Source organism: Oculina patagonica, chromosome 7, assembly GCF_052425735.1.
Source record: "Oculina patagonica isolate OP01 chromosome 7, crgOcupat, whole genome shotgun sequence".
In the NCBI taxonomy this organism is placed as follows: Eukaryota; Metazoa; Cnidaria; class Anthozoa; order Scleractinia; family Oculinidae; genus Oculina; species Oculina patagonica.
In genome coordinates this window covers 28790577-28810026 of record NC_135764.1, presented here as the reverse complement: position 1 = coordinate 28810026, position 19450 = coordinate 28790577, and the positions used below count along the sequence as shown (strand labels likewise).

At 39.5% G+C, this 19450-nt stretch overlaps 1 protein-coding gene across 1 annotated transcript in view; it reads right to left on the bottom strand.

Moving 5' to 3' along the window:
- LOC144659347 (uncharacterized) overlaps nucleotides 1–19450 on the bottom strand; it is a 96077-nt gene that overhangs the window by 57969 nt on the left and 18658 nt on the right. Inside the window, exons 23-41 of the mRNA XM_078519759.1 lie at nucleotides 18826–18964; nucleotides 18122–18447; nucleotides 16218–16356; nucleotides 15760–16085; nucleotides 14793–14931; nucleotides 14088–14413; nucleotides 13320–13458; nucleotides 12757–13082; nucleotides 12345–12483; nucleotides 11757–12082; nucleotides 11067–11205; nucleotides 9651–9976; nucleotides 9336–9474; nucleotides 8859–9184; nucleotides 8430–8568; nucleotides 6812–7137; nucleotides 6194–6332; nucleotides 5267–5592; nucleotides 4657–4795 (exon numbers count right to left, since the gene is read on the bottom strand). Coding sequence (XP_078375885.1) covers nucleotides 4657–4795; nucleotides 5267–5592; nucleotides 6194–6332; nucleotides 6812–7137; nucleotides 8430–8568; nucleotides 8859–9184; nucleotides 9336–9474; nucleotides 9651–9976; nucleotides 11067–11205; nucleotides 11757–12082; nucleotides 12345–12483; nucleotides 12757–13082; nucleotides 13320–13458; nucleotides 14088–14413; nucleotides 14793–14931; nucleotides 15760–16085; nucleotides 16218–16356; nucleotides 18122–18447; nucleotides 18826–18964 — 4324 coding nt within the window. The remainder of the gene's footprint in view (nucleotides 1–4656; nucleotides 4796–5266; nucleotides 5593–6193; nucleotides 6333–6811; nucleotides 7138–8429; nucleotides 8569–8858; nucleotides 9185–9335; nucleotides 9475–9650; nucleotides 9977–11066; nucleotides 11206–11756; nucleotides 12083–12344; nucleotides 12484–12756; nucleotides 13083–13319; nucleotides 13459–14087; nucleotides 14414–14792; nucleotides 14932–15759; nucleotides 16086–16217; nucleotides 16357–18121; nucleotides 18448–18825; nucleotides 18965–19450) is intronic.

The following is a 19450-nucleotide window of genomic DNA, read 5'->3' as shown; positions in this document are numbered from 1 at the left end:
TGATTTAGCGACCGATGTTTTGAACGTTGAACTCATTAACTCTTCGCTTAGGTTTCAGAGCAAAAAGTATAAAGTGTTTTATTTCCATAAACAGCATCTTTCTAAATAAAAAAATCTAAGAAGTAGTTGTTAAAACCATAGTAAGTTGGCAAAAGAATATACTTAGTCAAAGGTTATCAAACAAGGAAAAAATTCCACTTGTTTTGCTGTCTTGTTTTAAATTTAAAATTCCCAATTAATAATTGGAGGTCAGGGGTTTAAAGGACAAACGCACGATATTCTACATCAATATCAGTGCCGTTATGCTATACTCTAAAAAGAAGACGATCGCGATCTAACTGAGCGCTACTATTAGAGTTTAGAGATGGGTGTTTTATACATGCACTCCGTTTGTCTCGATTGATTCAATGTTTAATCGAGTACAGTGTTTGGGTTTGTGCTTGATTAACTGAGACAGGCTCATGGAACTGAAAAATGTGGCGCAATCTTAAAAGAACTCAGAAGTATTGTATTGTTTTTACAGCAGATTGAATGTAGCCTGAATAGTGAAGTACCAGATCAGAGTCCTATTTGATTTACATAATGTGGTCAGTCGCTATGCTCAAACATGTCAAAGATCAAATTTTGTCGATGCTTTGCCTTGCCGATCTTGTAGCGGAATTTGGTTTATGTGAAGAGAACTACCGATTCTTCATTGGTCTCCAATGAACACTCATTTGTATACCTGGGGAATAAGATTGAGTACTATACGTTGACAAAAACTAAACACCAAGAAATTAGCCTTTGAACAGTTAGCCCATTTGGGAATAAGGGTGAAAAAGATAGCGGCTGGGCTCACCGATTCTATTATTTCTCGCCTTATACCTTAATCAGGTGTCTGTTCACAGGTTAGGAGAAATCAAAACACAGCTCGTTATAAAATTTCTTTAATGATTTTTTCCCCAACAGATTGATTATCGTAATTGCTGCAAAAATGGATGAAGGTTGGACATTCTTTGTTCATTATAGACCTCGAAAAAAGAGAAAAATAAAATACATACACATTATTTGAAAATAACAACGCGATCAAATATACCGTACCGCTCTACTAAGCACCCGCTCTCTTTTAATCCTCCTAGTCTATTTAGGCCCTGTAAGTTCAATTTCTTTCATAACGCCCCCACTCCGTAAATGGTAGATCATGATCATTTTGTGAAAATGAGGAATTGGTGACGTTACTCTTTGAAGTAATTTATCCATCGCATTTACATTTTATGATTATAGAAATTCTTGAAAATGTGTTACTAAACATCAAGAGGACATCAAAGGACCAATTTTTTTCTCCTATTTGTACCCTGATATATGGTTTGATATAAGCAACCGTCTCTAGTAAGCCCAGTAAGCTTTTACGTTAAATCTGACCGGTGCGTTTTATTATTTGCCGAGGGTACTAGGTGCGAGTTATTATCTTGGGGAAATACGGTATCTAGTCAATGGCCCTTTCTCAAAGCAGTTTTTCTCTGTCAATATCCACTTCCGGGAGTCAATCTAAAATTAAAAGCGAGAAGAAAACAATCGTTTAAATTCTGCATGTATAATGAAAGAAGTGAAGATATAATAAGTACCGTTAGTATAAATAGTCTTAACCCTTATCATGCTTAGCCTTGATTTTTCCGGGATTTAGAGGAATAGCCATTCAAGCACTTGTGACGTCACCAATTTGCACTTCAGCAGATACTTGTCATATGCAACTAATACAGGTTGGATAGATCTTTCCACAAGACTGTCCATTTTGAATATCGACTGCATTTTGACAGAGCCAATCGAAAAAAAGCGTGACCAGTTCTTGGTGTTAAATTGGTGGAAAGAAAGAAAACAGAGAAAACAACTTCTACCGGCGAGGTGCAGTGTGCGCGAACTTCAAGAACACTAGTACATGATTCTCTATTTATCATAAAGTCCTGTACGTATACTTGTTCCGCTCAGTAACAAAACACTTGACTGACAACCACCATTATTAAGTAATATAATTTTAATTCCATAGCGAATGAATGCACTACCGTTGGACAACGTTATACTACATACTGCATAACTGAAACTATACACTATAAAAATTATAGGCTCTCTGACTGAAATGCTGTCAAACTGTTGATAAACCTCCTTAGTGATTGGTTCTATGGTGCAACATAAACATTTTGGTGTAACGTCTACGTAATTAATGGTGCAACTATAAAAAATTGTGCCCTTAACTTTGTTTTCTATTGGGTGTACGTCGTAGGATTAGACTACTGTACGTTAAAACTTTCTGGAGAGCGATGGTTAAGCTAAATACAGGGCCGTACGTACTTATTGAAAAAATACCCAAGTCGATTTTTTTTTATTGTTATTCACTAGAGTATACATAAAACGTTAGCTTAACTCTTTACTCCCCATTACAGATGAAATCACAGCTCGTCCTAAAAATCCTCTTAAGGTTCGTCATTATGTTGTGTTCTTGAATAAGACACGTGTTCTTAATTTACCAGTTAACCCTTACAAAAAACCTGAAAATTCTGGGCCATCTGACGTTGGACTAGCTTCCCATCTAAGGGTCGGATACTATCTAAGTTGTTTTACGATACGGATTTTGGAAGGAGCTCCGACTGTGTGGGCCAGTTCGGCCAGGGGTGACTCTATGGCAATTAGAAAGCTCGAAGGAGTAAAAGCAAATTAAACAAGAAGAGGAACAACAATAAAATCAAATACATGGACATTAATTCAAAAGTACCAATGAAATTAAAGTCTTGTATTAAATTTTAGCGGGGCGATTAAACACTTGTGAAGGGCAGGTACGGATATTTTTTCAAGGAAGTGAAAGACATAACTAATTAAGCCCTTGATTAGAGTAGTTCGTCGGCTTGTGGCCTGTCAATGTCCACATACGAAGGAGTTAATCTGCAAAACAAAGTAGATTTTCTTTCAGTACGTGCTTGTTATGTATTTATTTGTAACTTGGACGTGAATCCATTTGTACCCCTACAACAGTACAGGAAAGTGGAGTTTGGTAGATGAAAACTAACTCCATATTTTTGGGTGTCTCTTCTTTGTAACATTGCACTTCATAAATGCCGATTTTAAGTAACAGTGCTTAACGCTAATCTTCACCAAACAGTAATCGAGAGGGAGCCTAGAAAGCTTCGTAGCTCAGTTAGTTTTCTATTGCCCTTATAATAACAATTTATTAACTTATATGGTCTTATATCGCTAATTTATTAATTTCCCTTCTAGTGCTAGTAGGCTATAGGGCAGGGCGGATTTTGTAAGCAGTATCGCTTTCTAGCACTCTCGCATATTAGATGATAATTATTTCCACAATGATTACAATAGGTAACTGGGCGATATTTCTTGGTAACTGTAGCCGCGATTGAATCAGTCAAACAATACATAATTTAATCATTTCCCACTTACCTACAGATTGCACTGGTATTTGACCTGCAGATATTTGTATGTTCCAACACATGGATCCCCAAACACTGAGTTGTTTGAATCCAACTCACAGCTGGCTTGGTTGTTGCATCTGCTCTGCACAACAGACAGAGAATTCCCAGCATTGCAGTTGGTGGTTTGAATACTTGGATGAGGGCACGTGTGACCATCATGCCTTCCATAAGAGGCTTCCAGCACGCTGATTTTCTTTCCGTTGTTGCAGGCTATGGTGGCTTTGTTACCCTCACAAATAGTAACAGCTGGTAAACGAATACACTGGTATTTGACCTGCAGATATTTAAATGTTCCAACACATGGATCGCCAAATACTGAGTTCCTTGAATCCAACTCGCAGCTGGCTTGGTTGTCGCATCTGGTCTGCACAATAGATAGAGAATTACCGGCATGACAGTTGGTGTTGTGAATACTCGGATGAGGGCACGTCGGTTGATCATGCCTGCCATAGGACGCTTCCACGACCTTGATGTATCCTCCGTTCAAGCAGCCGATGCTTGCTTTGAAATTCTCACAAATGGTTATGGACAATAGATTCTCTAAATGGAAAAAATACAGAAACAATATATTAATTATTAAATATAATCCTTAGATTCCCGGTGAAATCAGGAGGATTGAATATATAGTCACCTCTTCAAGGTACCTTTTTAAGCTGGGTTTACACGGCAAATTTTTATGTGACAAATATATTTTATTCGTAGATGGTACAACATTTATTTGTCAACAGTTCAAAGTTTAGTGCGCCAGTAATGACTTTGGACAGCAGAGATACGCACAGAGATACGCGCGCACAGTGTCCAGTGAAAGATTCGGAAATTGGGGACCACCACTCAGCTGTCGCAATATTTGCCACATTTTATGTGACGAGTCGGCTACACGAGCAGTTTTTCGTATGTGATAACTTATATTTGTCACTGTAAAGGTAAAACGCTAGCTTCTCAGCAAATATATTTTCCACATAAAATTAACCAATTTTCCTCGTCTATACGAGCAAATAAAAAATTTTCACAAAAAAATGTCACATAGAAATTGCTTTTGTAAACTGGTCTGAACGGTTACACCAGGCAATTTTTCGCATAGCGTATTATTTTCGACCTCCTGCTTTAAAGTTAGTTTTTAAAAGTTTTAAAAACGCTTTTTACACTGAATGTATCCGCAGAAGAGAAAATATATTTTTGATTTAAAAATCAATAGTACCTTTACATCCGTAGAGCTCCATTCTCATTGAGATGTGATTGTGCCAAGCAGATGGTCTAAGTTTTACGTAGCGTGCGTTGATTGGTGGGCTCAGCTGATGGGACACAGGAGTGTCGCTGTCTTGATTTGCATCGAACTCCTAAAAGAAAAAAAAGCCGTAAAAAATATTAATGTTCTGCTGCAACCAAGCAACTTAAGTATACCTAGAATATCCATCAGCATATCCACGAAGACACAAGTCCGAATCACTGTAACACAAAGGTCAGGCGGTTGAAGCCTGGCTGCTCTTCAGCGGCAAGCACTTTGACTTTGCTTTTTTAATTTCTTATTCTTTTAATTTTGGTTAAGCAACTGGAAGAACAGTAATCTTTTGGACAACGTGATGCTATCAGCTATGAAGGGCTTCTTTTAGCAGTTGTGTCACAATAACACAAAAGAATGTACTCTATGCATCTTTGTTCTCTCGGATGAGAGAGGCACTGAGAGAGTTTATGGCCTTCTTAGTAAAACGAAAATAAAATCACTCGCACCATTTGGTCACGGCTACCCTCGTCTAGGAGATACGAAAAAAGAACATGGAATATTTAACTGATTGTCATTGTAATAGTACCTTGGGCGAACTCTGGCCTGGTAGCTGATAATAGTGGAAGGTGACTCCATCTTCACTGTACTGCAGCTTGTATTTTGTGACCCACTGGTTGTATGCGTTTCTTCCTTGTGTCACTATTCGTGTTACTTTGGTAAAACTTTCAAGATCGATCTGAATCCATTGATTGACGTCATTTGTACGAGATGACCATCCTCCTTGCTTTCCTCCACCTGCCAGAAAGTTCAACCTGCCCTGGATTGCGGCATGATTGGCATCCCATTGAGAAGAGGCCGTGATCTGAGAATCTTTGATGATGCCACTTTCCATCCCGAGAGATTTTGTGCATGCTGTGTTTGCAGACAAAAGCAAAATTAAAAACGGAAAAAGGAACAAGAGGTACGTTACAGAACAAATACCCTTAACTAAGTAAATAAGTGTTGATTTGTTTTTCGACTTTAAATCCTTTGTTAAATCCCCCTTAAGCTAATTTACTGACTCGGGGAATGTGGCTGGACACACAATGGCGACTCTTCCTGTTTATATACCCCTCTCTTAAGCTTATTTCAAACAGCTACAATGGTTTACAGGTCTCAACACGGGTTGGCTTCAGACTATTTATATTGTAGATTAAAATAAAACGAGTAACCGCTTACAACCTAAGGGACTCTGAGAATAAGCTCAATATTCCATTACATATATAGCTTTAGCTACAGTGGTGCTTGTTTATGGAACAGTCTTCCTTATAACCTAAGACAAGCAGAGTCCCTTGGGAAATTTAAGGGCTTAACTAAACAAGTTCTTCAGGGCACGGCATTCGATCTTGGAAAGCAGCGTTTTACTTTATAAGAAATATTTTGTAACTTTTATACTTAGCTGATGAATTTTACCGTGTGAAAATAAAGATTATCTATCCATCTACAGCGTAAGAATGGACTATTATTTAGATACCTGGGCAGCCATAGAGCTCCATTCTCATTGATATGTGATTGTGCCACGCTGTTGGCCTAAGTTTTATGAAACGTGCGAAGATTGGTGGGTTGAACTGGTGATATACAGTAGTATCACTGTCTTGATTTGCATCGAATTCCTAAAACGAGAGTTGATTAGGAGATGTTCAAAAACTTTAGAGAATGAATAAGAAGGCATCCTTGTTGCTAACGTAAGTTGTTAGACTGCCTTTCCCCTTGTTATGACGAAGGGATGACACACGAAACGACAACTTTCCAAATTTGCCAAGTTGTAGCTGTTTGCCTTCATTACTATGCTGATTATGGCAATGATTGTTTCTTGAAAAGCTAATTATTTTTTCACCTTTCGTGTGTCTCAACAGACATTGCCTAAACGTAATTGTATCTTCGGATCTTACTTAGTAACTTTTGGAATTCTTCAGTAGAAGGAAATCTGATTAAAAGCATCCAGGCAACCTTCTAAAAATCTACAAAAACCAGGCAATTTGGATAAAAAGGTCGTAAATTTTAAGCTAAATTCTCTTTAGAACTCAATCACTTTAGGAGCAAATGATAAAAAAAAAACATCGATTTTCCGAAAAGCATATGGTATAAATACCTTTGGCGAATTCTGGCCTGGTTCGATGTAATAGTCGAAGTTAACTCCATCTTCACTGTACTCCACCTTGTATTTGGTTACCCACTGGTTGTATGCGTTTCTTCCTTGTGTCACTATCCCTGTGACTTTGGCGTAACCACCAAGATCGATCTTAAGCCACTGATTGACATCATTTGTACGAGCTGACCATCCTCCTGCTTTGCCTCCTCCAGCCAGAAAATTTAACCTCGCCTGGATTGCGGCATGGTTGGCATCGTATTGTGTGGAAGACGTGATCTGGGCATCTTTGATAAGGCCACTCTCCATGCCCAATGGATCTCTGCACACTAAGTTGTATTTAAAGACAAAAAATAATAATAATAAATCAAACACAAAAGAGCTGTAGTTAACACCCTGATGCTGCGAGCCCAGACCTTGGTTACCAAGGACGAGGACAAAACAAGAGAAGCCCAACACGTGAAACAAGCTTTGAAAGTAAACAACTACCCAGATTGGATGCTAACAATACCGCATTCCAAGTCTGGAACGAAAGAGCCCGAAAACGAGAAGAAAATCTACGCTTCAGCGCCATACATCAAAGGAATTTCTGAACGCCTTCAAAGAGCGTTTAAGTCACACGAGGTCACACTTATTCATAAACCCGTAAATTCCCTGAGGTCGCAATTGGTACATGTCAAGGACAAAACGTCCAATCTAAAGAAATGCGGAACTGTGTACCAGGTTCAATGTGAACAGTGCAACAAGGAGTACGTTGGCGAAACGTCCCGTTTACTGGAAACCAGAATGAAAGAACATCAGTCGAGGAACTCGTCAGCCATTCATGAACATTGTCGACTGGAGGGCCACTCGGTAGACACAAGCAAGACAAAAATGTTAGCCACCGAAATCAACACCTTTAAACGCCGGGTAAAAGAGGCCATCGAGATAAAACTCAGAAAACCTTTGTTAAATAGAGACAATGGTTTTGAATTAGCTCCAATTTATGACAGAATTTTAACTCCCCCGAGGCAGTGAAATGTCTTCTTAACATTCATCTTAAAAAAAAAAAACACCACCTCAGTGACTGATGAAGTCTGGATGATATCAGACGAAATATTTCACGCTTTTAAATTTTATTTGCGCTCCGAGTTTGAAAACATTTTAAACCCTTTTAACTATGTATCCGGAGCAGGAAACCAATATTTTCAATTGTAATAAATCAATAATTAAATCAATCAATAACTAAAAAACCAACTAACTAACCAACTCACCCACTCACACTCAACAAATATACTAACAAGCTAACTGAATGAATGAATGAATGAATGAATAAAAAATAAATAAATGGCACAGCCTGAGGCAGAAGATGGTGTCATGTTTAACATACCAGTATATGCTTGTATGAAATGTAGACAATATCAGACTGAAAGCATGCACGATAGACCAGAGATGCCTAATAGGGGGGAAGTAGCTTATTCATATTTTCATTTTGAATAAGCATTCGTTTCATCACTTCGCCCCCACGCAGTCGCGTTGTTGCATTTTAAATGAACATAAGCTCAAAAACTTTACACTTTTCGTTCGGAACCGCTCGTTGTGTGCGTTAGCATTCATTAACGTTGCATGATCATATGATTACCTGGGCAGCCATACAGTTCCATTCTCATTGATATATGATTGTGCCAAGCGGATGGACGAAGTCTAATATAGCGTGCTTGAATTGGCGGACTGAGCAGATGGTATACTTTAGTGTCACTGTCTTGATTGGCAGCAAATTCCTGGAAATGTGATCAAAAGAGACAAAACTAAAGATGAGAATAGAAAATGTCGACATGGACTAGAGTTTTCCAATTTCACAATACCGTATAAAATTGTATCTGGACGTTATATGGAGGTAAGCAGGCAATCCTGGAAGAAAGCTGACCCGGTTGGCAAAGGACTCACCTCGCTCTAATTTTTCCTGATGAAATGTTTTTGTGTGAAAACTACCTGCTAGACGAGATCTCGACAGGCGGGAGGAAAGTTTAAGGAATACATCGATTGTTTGGAAAGCTCATGATTAATATACCTTGGGTGAATTCTGGCCTGGTTCGTTGTAGTCGTGAAAGTTCATGCCATCTTCGCTGTACTGCAACTTGTATTTGGTTACCCACTGGTTGAATGCATTTCTTCCCTGGGTGACTACCCTTGTTACTTTGGTGTAACTAGTAAGATCGATCTGAATCCATTGATTCACATCATTTGTACGAGATGACCATCCTCCTTGCTTTCCTCCACCTGCTAAAAAGTTTAACCTTCCCTGGGTTACGGCATGATTGGCATCGTATTGTGAAGAGGCCGTGATTTGAGCATCCGCGATAAGGCCGCTCTCCATACCAAGAGGTTCCGCGCAAGCTGTGTTTATAGAAAAAAAGAAACACGTTCGCATGTAAAACAAACTTCTTTGCAAAGGTAAAAATAATTGTTGATAACATGTTTTAACGGCTGGGCACATGCATGACAGTAACATCTACGGTACAAGTGAATGGCGTGTGAGTATAAATACCTGGGCAGCCAAAGAGCTCCATTCTCATTGATATATGATTGTGCCACGCAGTTGGCCTAAGTCTTATGAACCGCGCGACGATTGGTGGGTTGAATTGGTGGTAAACAATAGTATCACTGTCCTGATTTGCATCAAACTCCTGAAATTAAATCAATGGTTACATGTATCATGAATTTCTAGCTGAATAGAAGATGTACTTTTAGGCAACAGAGAATGCGAAGACGCCATTCTGACGGCTGCAGAACTAAAGTTTTGCCACTTAACCTTTCCAATTGGAATTCTATTGGTTTGTTCAAATGGCACATCATACATTACCTTGGGTGAACTTTGTCCTGCTTCCACGTAAAAGTCAAAGTTCACCCCATCGTCACTGTACTGCAGCTTGTATTTGGTTACCCATTGGTTGTTTGCATTTCGTCCTTGTGTGGCTATACCTGTTACTTTGGTGTAACTGTCAAGATCGACCTGAATCCATTGATTAACATCATTTGGTCGAGATGACCATCCTCCTTGTTTTCCTCCACCTGCCAGAAAGTTTAACCTTCCCTGGATAGCGGCATGATTAGCATCCCATTGTGTCGAGGATGTGATTTGAGCATCTGTTATGAGACCGCTCTCCATGCCTAGAGGCACTGCGCAAGCTGGAAAAGGAATCAGGAATTAAATGTCGACTTGAGATACCGCCGCGTTTTTCTAAGTCGTCGCTATTATTTTAACCCAGCTGCATGTGCATGTGTGTGTATTTAACGATAAGTGTACAAATTACAGTAGGTTCGTGAATCCAATACAAGGTCTTTGAGAAAACTGCGACAAGAAGAGATCAATCTGTATGCGCGACAACCGAGAACACGTTTGGTGCACCATATGCTCCACTCCACGGTGGGTAAAAAGGACGCCAAAAGGTGTATTGGCTAATAACTTCCTGAGTTTTAATTCAACTATCCTTAAACTTTGCACCATTATAGAACTCGTCATTCTCTAAAATCCTATGGTTTTAGGTTTTTAGATTTTGGCATTTCTACGGGAAAATGACGTCAAGAAATTGGCGCCAAATTTTGGTTATAGTAATATGGGGTATCCAATGATACTATTTGAAAAAAACTTTTCACAAGGATCTTAAAACTGAAAAAGTGTATCCACTTAAAAGATAGACCTCTTTAAAGTTTGGATTTTGTGCTATTTTTAGTAATAAAATCGCGGGAAATTCAAACTACATATTGGTGTAAAGTTTCGGGATAACTGATTTAAAACTCTTGAAGTTATTATCCAATGCACCATTTGGCGTTTTTTGTGCCCACCGTGTAAGTACCAAAGCTGTTTTTCACAAGTTTTGCATTAATCTCGGTAAACTTAAGCTATTTCAAAAAGAACAAATGTGACTGTCTCAAGTGATGAAAAATAAAAATAACTGTTCGGTTCAAATAAATGCGAGGCTTAGAGGGTTAAATATCACCACTCTCGGCATTGCAATTGAAACAAGGGATTACAATATGTCTGACAACCAGATTTATTTTCCAGAGTACGTGCAAAACAGAGAAATTAATATTTGGCCTTTCTGATGATCAATTAAAACTTGTAGGATTTCATTATCTTCTTAAACATTCATTTTATCATTTTGCCCTCATTCGCTCGCCGTGTTGCTACAATGTACTGAAGCTCGACGACTTTATTTTGGCCTTTCGGAACCGCTCATTATGTAAGCAAATCAACAGTGTATGATAATGTGAATACCTGGGCACCCATAAAGCTCCATTCTCATTGATATATGATTGTGCCACGCTGTTGGACGAAGCCTGATATAGCGGGCGTTTACCGGCGGGGTGAGCTGGTGGTATACTTTAGTGTCACTGTCCTGGTTAGCATCAAATTCCTAGAAATGTAATAATAAGAGACAAAACTTTAAGATCGATTATTCACACACTAGAAGATTTCGACAGGAATCTGGGTCTCACAATCGCACAAGCTTCTAGTAATTGCGAACCTGCGATGGAATAGCACCCTGGGAAAGAAGCACAATACTCTTAGTTGTATGCGCACACAAAAACCTGGATAAGCTCTGACAGTGTGGATCAGTTTGGCCCGAGCTTGGTGTTCCTTTTTGCAAGATAACGATTAATCATTATCAGATGCCTGACTACAGGGCCGTAACTAGCAAGAGCTGAGTCAAGACGAGGTATTTGCCTCGTCTACATTTTAACCCAAAAATAAACAAATAATATGTTTTGTTGGGAAAATAGTCCCAAGTCGGACTAAAATTGATTTTTTCCAAGAGATACCTTATGAAAAATGTTGAACAAAGAGTTTCAGAGTCGCTAGATTTAAAAAAATTTCTGAAGGGCATGCCCCCAGACAGAAACCCCTAGTAGCAAGATCTTCCCTCGTCTATAACAAATGTTCCTGAATTGCAAACGTAATACTTACTTTGGGTGAATTCTGGCCACGTTCGTGATAGAAACGATAGTGTAGGCCATCTTCACTGTACTGCAGCTTGTATTTGGTTACCCACTGGTTGTATGCATTTCTTCCTTGTGTCACTATCCGTGTAACTTTCGTGTAACTAGCGAGATCGATCTGGAGCCATTGACCAGGATTGTTATAGCGAGCTGACCATCCTCCTGTTTTGCCTCCACCTGCTAGAAAGTTAAGCCTCGCCTGGATTGCAGCATGGTTTGCATCCCACTGAGAAGAGGCCGTGATCTGAGCATCTGTGATGTAACGACTTTCCATGCCAAGAGGTTCCGTACAAGCTGTATTGTGTAGAGAAGAATATAGTTCACGTACCGCTGTAAGTTAGGAATTAGTGCACTGCATTGGGTTTAGGAAGCAGTTGTTCATACAGTCGAAGTCTGCCTAAGCGACGTCTTTGGAAATTCGTGGTCACAACTAGCTAAAGCTTGTAGGTTACGAGAGTGGTCGCAAGGAGAGGTTGGACTGCATACAGTCAGTTGCTTAAGAGATCAGTTACTTGAAGACAGAAATTAAGCTTTCTAGCTAAAAACGGATATGTACCTTCACAGCCATAAACTTCCATTCTCATTGAGATGTGATTGTGCCAAGCTGTAGGCCTAAGTCTGATGTAACGAGCCTTAATTGGTGGGCTCAGTTGGTGGGGTACAGGAGTGTCGCTGTCTTGATTTGCATCAAACTCCTAGAAATCAAATTAGTAAAAACGTTACAGGAATTGAGCAAAAGGCATTCATTGATCTAAGGATTTCATCTAAAAAATTACATCGTTTAACAACTGAAACACCCTTTCGAGACTGAAACTGAACAACTTTAACAGCTGAAGCGCTGTTCTCGATTGGAAGTGTTAGTATCACGTGACGAGCTTAAAAACGGAACAGAGTTGAATGATATTTTTTCAGTTGCAAATATGTAGTTTTCCAGTCGAATGTTATCTGTAAAAGAATCATTATTGTACCTTGGGTGCATTCTGGCCTGGTACGTGGTAATAAGCAAAGTGCACTCCATCTTCGCTGTACTCCAGCTTGTATTTGGTTACCCACTGGTTGAAAGCATTTCTTCCTTGTGTCACTATTCGTGTTACTTTGGTGAAAGTATCAAGATCAATCTGAATCCATTGATTGCCATCATTTGTACGAGATGACCATCCTCCTTGCTTTCCTCCACCTGCCAGAAAGTTCAACCTGCCCTGGATTGCGGCATGATTGGCATCGTATTGTGTAGAGGCTGTGATTTGAGCATCTGTTATGAGGCCACTCTCCATGCCGAGAGGCTCTGCGCAGGCTGCGTTTATAGACAAAAACGAACAAAAAATTAAAAGAGGTTTTATTTCATTTCATACTGGCCAAAAAAGTCCGGGTCTTAAAGATAATGGGGTTTTACTCACTTAATTCAACCAATGGATCTTTCGATTTATAATGATTTTGGACTGGAACATTAACATTTCCAAAAATGAAATGGATAAATTATTTATTTCTTGTACTAACGAGCTCAATCAACGTCGCATGATCATATGATTACCTGGGCAGCCGTACAGCTCCATTCTCATTGATATATGATTGTGCCAGGCAGTTGGACGAAGCCTGATATAGCGTGCGTTAATCGGCGGAGTGAGCTGATGGTACACAGGAGTGTCACTGTCTTGATTTGCAGCAAATTCCTAGAAATGCAAAAGGAGACAAAATTAATTAAGCAAAAATTATTCACAGACTGGAAGATATCTGGAAGGTCTTAATTGTGTCCCCAAATTTGTATGGGATTCTCCCAGGCTATAAGTTTTTTAAAACTTCAATCTATCGTCAGGAGATTGAGTCATACCAAAATGCCGTCGATTAGCGTTATCGGGTTTCTTAGGAGAAATAGGCCGGTTTGACAAGAGCTCAGGTCATTCCTATCTCTATTTGCAGTAAATAGTTTACTCATTGTGTATGAGAGACGAGCTGGCCTAGTAGATGAGATATTGGTCTGAAGAATGGGAATTTGGTGGGAAGATAACAGATTTTTCATATGAAGGACTTGTTCCGGCTACTGAGTTTGAAGAAATTCTCCAGCGTATTTGGGTGAAACGCACATGTTCCAACATAAGCGGTCAGGTGGCCACGTCGTATGAAAAACTCCTCCAAACCGTACGATCGAATACCCGTTCAGATATGAATGCAAGACAAAATTTGTTTCGGATACAGGGCTGACTTCCCTCCATCCAAACGGAATTTCAAACCCTTAGGTTAACTATAATTATGGTCAATGAGATACTGCTAAAGACATGCCTAGCCTGAAAGCGTTATATACCTTGGGGGAACTCTGGCCTGGTAGCTGATAATAGTGGAAGGTGACTCCATCTTCACTGTACTGTAGATTGTATTTGGTTACCCATTGACCGTGTCCATTTCTTCCTTGCGTCACTATCCGTGTAACTTTGGTGAAACTTTCAAGATCGACCTGAATCCATTGATTAACATCATTTGTTCGAGATGACCATCCTCCTTGCTTTCCTCCACCTGCCTGAAAATTTAGCCTGCCCTGGATAGCGGCATGATTGGCATCCCATTGCGTAGAGGCCGTGATTTGAGAATCCTCGATGAGGCCACTTTCCATTCCGAGAGGGTCTGAGCAAGCTGATTCGTGCATAGGGAAAACCAAAAATACCCACCATTTACTATAAGAATCCATTCACAAGCAATTTTAAATTAGTCCTGCATTTGTATTATATATAAAAATCCGTTCATTTCAAATAAAAAATCGAAAATTTTTTACAGATATGAACGCATTTGGTAAAAGGACAGTGGGCAGACCCGGAGGAGATCTAGAGGGATGAGACTAAGGAGGTCTGGGTGGATGGAGCGACTTAAGTACTGCCCGAAAAGTAACTAATGAGAGGGCAACATTAAAACTGAACATTACTGCCTTACACTTCATTGGGGTGAAGTAATATGATGATGATGGTGTTGATGACGACGACGGCAAACGCATGTTGTGGAAATTATAAATAAATACCTTCACAGCCATAGAGCTCCATTCTCATTGATATGTGATTGTGCCAAGCAGTTGGTCTAAGTCTTACGAAGCGTGCCTCAATTGGCGGAATCAGCTGGTGATACACAACAGTGTCGCTGTCTTGATTTGCAACGAACTCCTAGAAATCAAATAAGTCAGAATTTATAACCGTTATTGAGCAGAAGATATTCATGGGCTATAGAGTCAGCTGTAGAGCAAGACATGTAGTGAAATAGCAACTTTATAGCCTGCATCGGAGGAGCATCCTTCTCGATTGTGCGTCGTAACACAGTGAGGTAAAGCTGTAGCTGCATAGATCGTTTTCATCGACGTAAATAAGTACTAAAATCCAAAACTAAAGAGACACCAAAATGTGTATCTACGTCAAAGACAAGAGGTACTAAAATTATATCTTTTTACAACCTTTCAGCTCAATAGCGTTCTTCGTTTGGAAACCACCGCCTTTATTTTGAAATTCAGAGTTATGGCGGTCCGTGACATAAAGTTACCATCAGATTTATCTTTATCCCGTGATTGCTAGCCATGCGGGAAGTTGAAGTAGCAGGAAAGGTGTTCACATGTAAATGTTTGTTTGTAAAGAAAAGATAATCAGTGGCCTAGATGACCAAAGTAAATTCCAGATGTTTACACTATATTCCGGCCGCCATATTGGTGTACCACGGTGGCACACCTATATGGCAGCTCCATACTGGGATCGGTAAATTTTTGCAAAGGGTTTCGGTGAATATCGGAAGTTTGGAATAATACACAGAGCTAGAACTTGAAGAAATGACATTTTAATTTATCTTCTTTAATATCCCATTTTCTTGACTTCGTTCACCAAACGGTTTTTCGATTTATATTTTTAATGCGTGACAGTGAAAACGATCTATTGCGACGAGCGAAATTTCGTTAATAGATCTTTATTAGCAGTCGAGTGTAATCTGCAAAATGATCACTATTATACCTTGGGTGAATTCTGGCCTGGTACATGGTAATAAACAAAGTGCACTCCATCCTCGCTGTACTGCAGCTTGTATTTGGTTACCCACTGGTTGTATGCATTTCTTCCTTGCGTCGTTATCCGTGTAACTTTGGTGAAACTTTCAAGATCGACCTGAATCCATTGACTGCCATCATTTGTACGAGCAGACCATCCTCCTTGTTTTCCTCCACCTGCCAGAAAGTTTAGTCTTCCCTGGATGGCGGCGTGATTGGCATCGTATTGTGTAGAGGCTGTGATCTGAGCATCCTTTATGAGGCCACTCTCCATGCCAAGAGGATCTGAGCAAGCTATATTCGAGATATTAAAATAAACGTCTTAGATTCACGTGAATATATAGCTTGGTTTTAACTCCAAACTTAAAAGCTTTGCAATTTTTGTTTTTGAATCAAAGTTTTATGTGTACGTTATAAGTTTGATACCTTCACAGCCATACAGCTCCATTCGCATTGATATATGATTGTGCCACGCAGTTGGCATGAGTCTTACGTAGCGCGCGAGGATTGCTGGGCTCAGCTGGTGGTATACAAGAGTATCGCTGTCTTGATTTGCATCAAATTCCTATAATAAAATTAACGTTAACTTTAAGGTTTTACCGTACTCCGGCCGTTTCTGCACGGAACGAAAAAATCAAGAACTTTACTATTACGATCCTAGGTTAGGTTTATAATAGACCGTTTACGTTCCATATGGGGCCAGTCTTAAAATTAGACCAACATGGGACCTACTTTATGTATCGTCCGATTTTTGGCACCCATTTTTGGAACCTTTCCGGTCCCATACTTTACCACTCCTAGAAAGGTCCTTTATTTTAGGGACCTGGGTCCGGTTGCATAAAACGCCCGTAACACTTACGGGTATACGTAGGTGTACTCGTAACTTAAGTGAGTTGCATTAAATCACTTAAGTGGTCCACTTACGAGGTACACGTAAGTGACTGCACTTACGATTTTCGTAAGTGTGCACTTAAGTGTCGTTTATGCAACAGAAATTGCGGGTGTTGCATAAAACTTTTTTACGTGAAAAATAGCACGTAAGTTTACGGGACCTATATAGGTCCCGTATCTTCAATGAAGTTGACGAGAACGTTTTCTGAGAGGTAAAAGGGAAGGTTTTTGTCTTTATTTAATACTTAAAATGCGCTTTGTTATCCACTGCTTACGTTTAAAACACGTCATCGACAAATAAAAAACAACATAGATTTCCGACAGATGTCGAAGTAAAATCACGTTTGAGTATCATTTCCACTCATTTGTTGTCTCATTAAATGTCTAATGTAGAAAGTCAAGGCTTTATACACATCTCAAATGAACACAAAATTCAATCAGAAAAAAAAAATTAAAAATGACTTTTAGAAAGTCCACACAAAGTAACGTGTGCCCGTAAGTGATCCCGTAAGTTACCTCGTAAGGCAGACACTTACGAGTGCGCTAAGTGTGTTCCATGCAACACCCGTAAGTGTACCCATAGCAGATTCGCAAGTGTCCCAAATTTTAAAAACCATCCGATCAGCTCGTTCAAAATGGTTATTCAAACACACGTTTGTGAGAGTAAAAATATAATTCGAAGGCGCTAATCACGCTTATCTGATGGCATCGCCGACATTCTAGACGACGTTGACAGATACTTTAATTAGGGGGCGGCAGACGACTTCACAAGTAATTGTATCAGGCTTTCCTTTTTTCGCCTTCCCTCCGCCGCGAAAAAAAAAGAAAGCCTGATCGCAGGTTACCAGGATATAAGCTCTCCTCTGCCAGATGACAGTACTGAACAGGGCAAAATGTTGCATTATTATGCGTTTTTAAGTTAAAAACGTTTTTTGATCAACACTCCCGTGGATCGTTTTGAAAAGCGTTTTTTAATTCCGCTGATAAGCCCTCCAAGATATTAGTCCCTCCGCTTATAAGCCCACCAAAAACCCCTACGAAGTTGTATAAGCCCAGGGCTTATAACCGGAATTTTATATTCAAACGGGATCGGTCCCAAATAAATCCAACTCGAGACCACTTCCGTGTCTTTGGGCTGGTAGAAAGGATGCCGTGTGAACAGGCACTCATAAAAAGAATGGCGTAAAGTAAAGAGACAAAGTTCGGTCCAGTCTACGATAGGAACCAGTCAACGTAACCTCAGACTTCAAACCAATCTTCAACATTCATTATTTTACAAAAGCGCGCTTTTGATAAACAGGTCTAACAGGTCTTCAGCGCTTTCGGACGTGGTTCATTATTTATTATGTAATTGTGCTGTATATTGTCATTATTATATTACTAAGCTGAGGTTAAACTGGTTACACATGTACTATAAGGAAAGCTCGAGTTTTGTATACCTTGGGTGAATTCTGCCCTTGTTCGTAATAGAAACGGTAATGCAGTCCGTCCTCACTGTACTGCAGTCTGTATTTGGTTACCCATTGGTTGAATGCGTTCCTTCCTTGTGTCACAACCTGTGTTACTTTCGTGTATCTGGCAAGATCGATTTGAATCCATTGACTTGGATTGTTTGAGCGAGCTGACCATCCTCCTTGCTTTCCTCCACCTGCCAGAAAGTTCAACCTGCCCTGGATTGCGGCATGATTGGCATCGTATTGTGAAGAGGCCGTGATTTGAGCATCTGTGATAAGACCGCTCTCCATACCAAGTGGTTCTGCGCAAGCTGTATATGTAAAGAGTAATTTAGAAAGAAAGATGTATTAAAATTAAATAAAACGCAAGATGTAATAATATAACTGTTGATGTTGACTGTGGTAAAGACGGGTAATGCAAAATATACCGTATGCTCAGAAACTTTGACTCCTGGCGCGTATTACATGTTTTTGTGTTTTTATATCGGTATTCTTGTTTGCAACTTTCAGAGACAAAATTGTTCCAAACATAAACCTAAACATTTTGTAACGCTAAATTGTTTTCTATATTAAACTCCTTTTGCAGAAAAACAAAACAAAACAAACAGTAGTTTGTAAACACAGTTCCGTAGGCAATTCTGTTCTTTTTAAAGTTAAAAATCATGATTGGTGATTATTCATGCAAATACCTGGGCAGCCATACAGCTCCATTCTCATTGATATATGATTGTGCCAGGCTATTGGATCAAGCCTAACATAGCGAGCGTTAATTGCGGGGATTAACTGATGGTATACTTTAGTGTCGCTGTCTTGATTAGCATCAAATTCCTAGAAATGGCGAAAAAAGAACTACACTTTAGGGGATATAGTATTTGTAACGGTCTACCTACAAGTGTTTAGAGCATCAGTAGAAAGTGCCTCGTTGTTTGAGACAGCCAATGGAAAAACGTGCGGCGAGGAAAAACCTAAAGCGTTAGACATGAAATCTCCTTTGACACAAATTAAGCAGTAGGATTGTCTTTATTGTCAGCAAGATGGTCTAGAAAAAACTTTGAGTCAGAGAGCCGATCGATCATTGGGCCCCCCTATAGTACTATAAAAGAGAAAGCTGACGATGTGGTCAAAGATGTTTTCTTCGACCAACTGGAGTTGGGAACTGACCTTCTTATGTGCGAGCACCCAAAAAAAAAAAAATAATTGGTAAACTAAGTAAGTGAGAAGAAAACGGTTGGAGCAGAAGTTTTCACAGTTTTGAAGAATAGCGTGTCCCACTAAAATATACGTGAAATAGTGAAGTAACTGGTGTTTTACAAT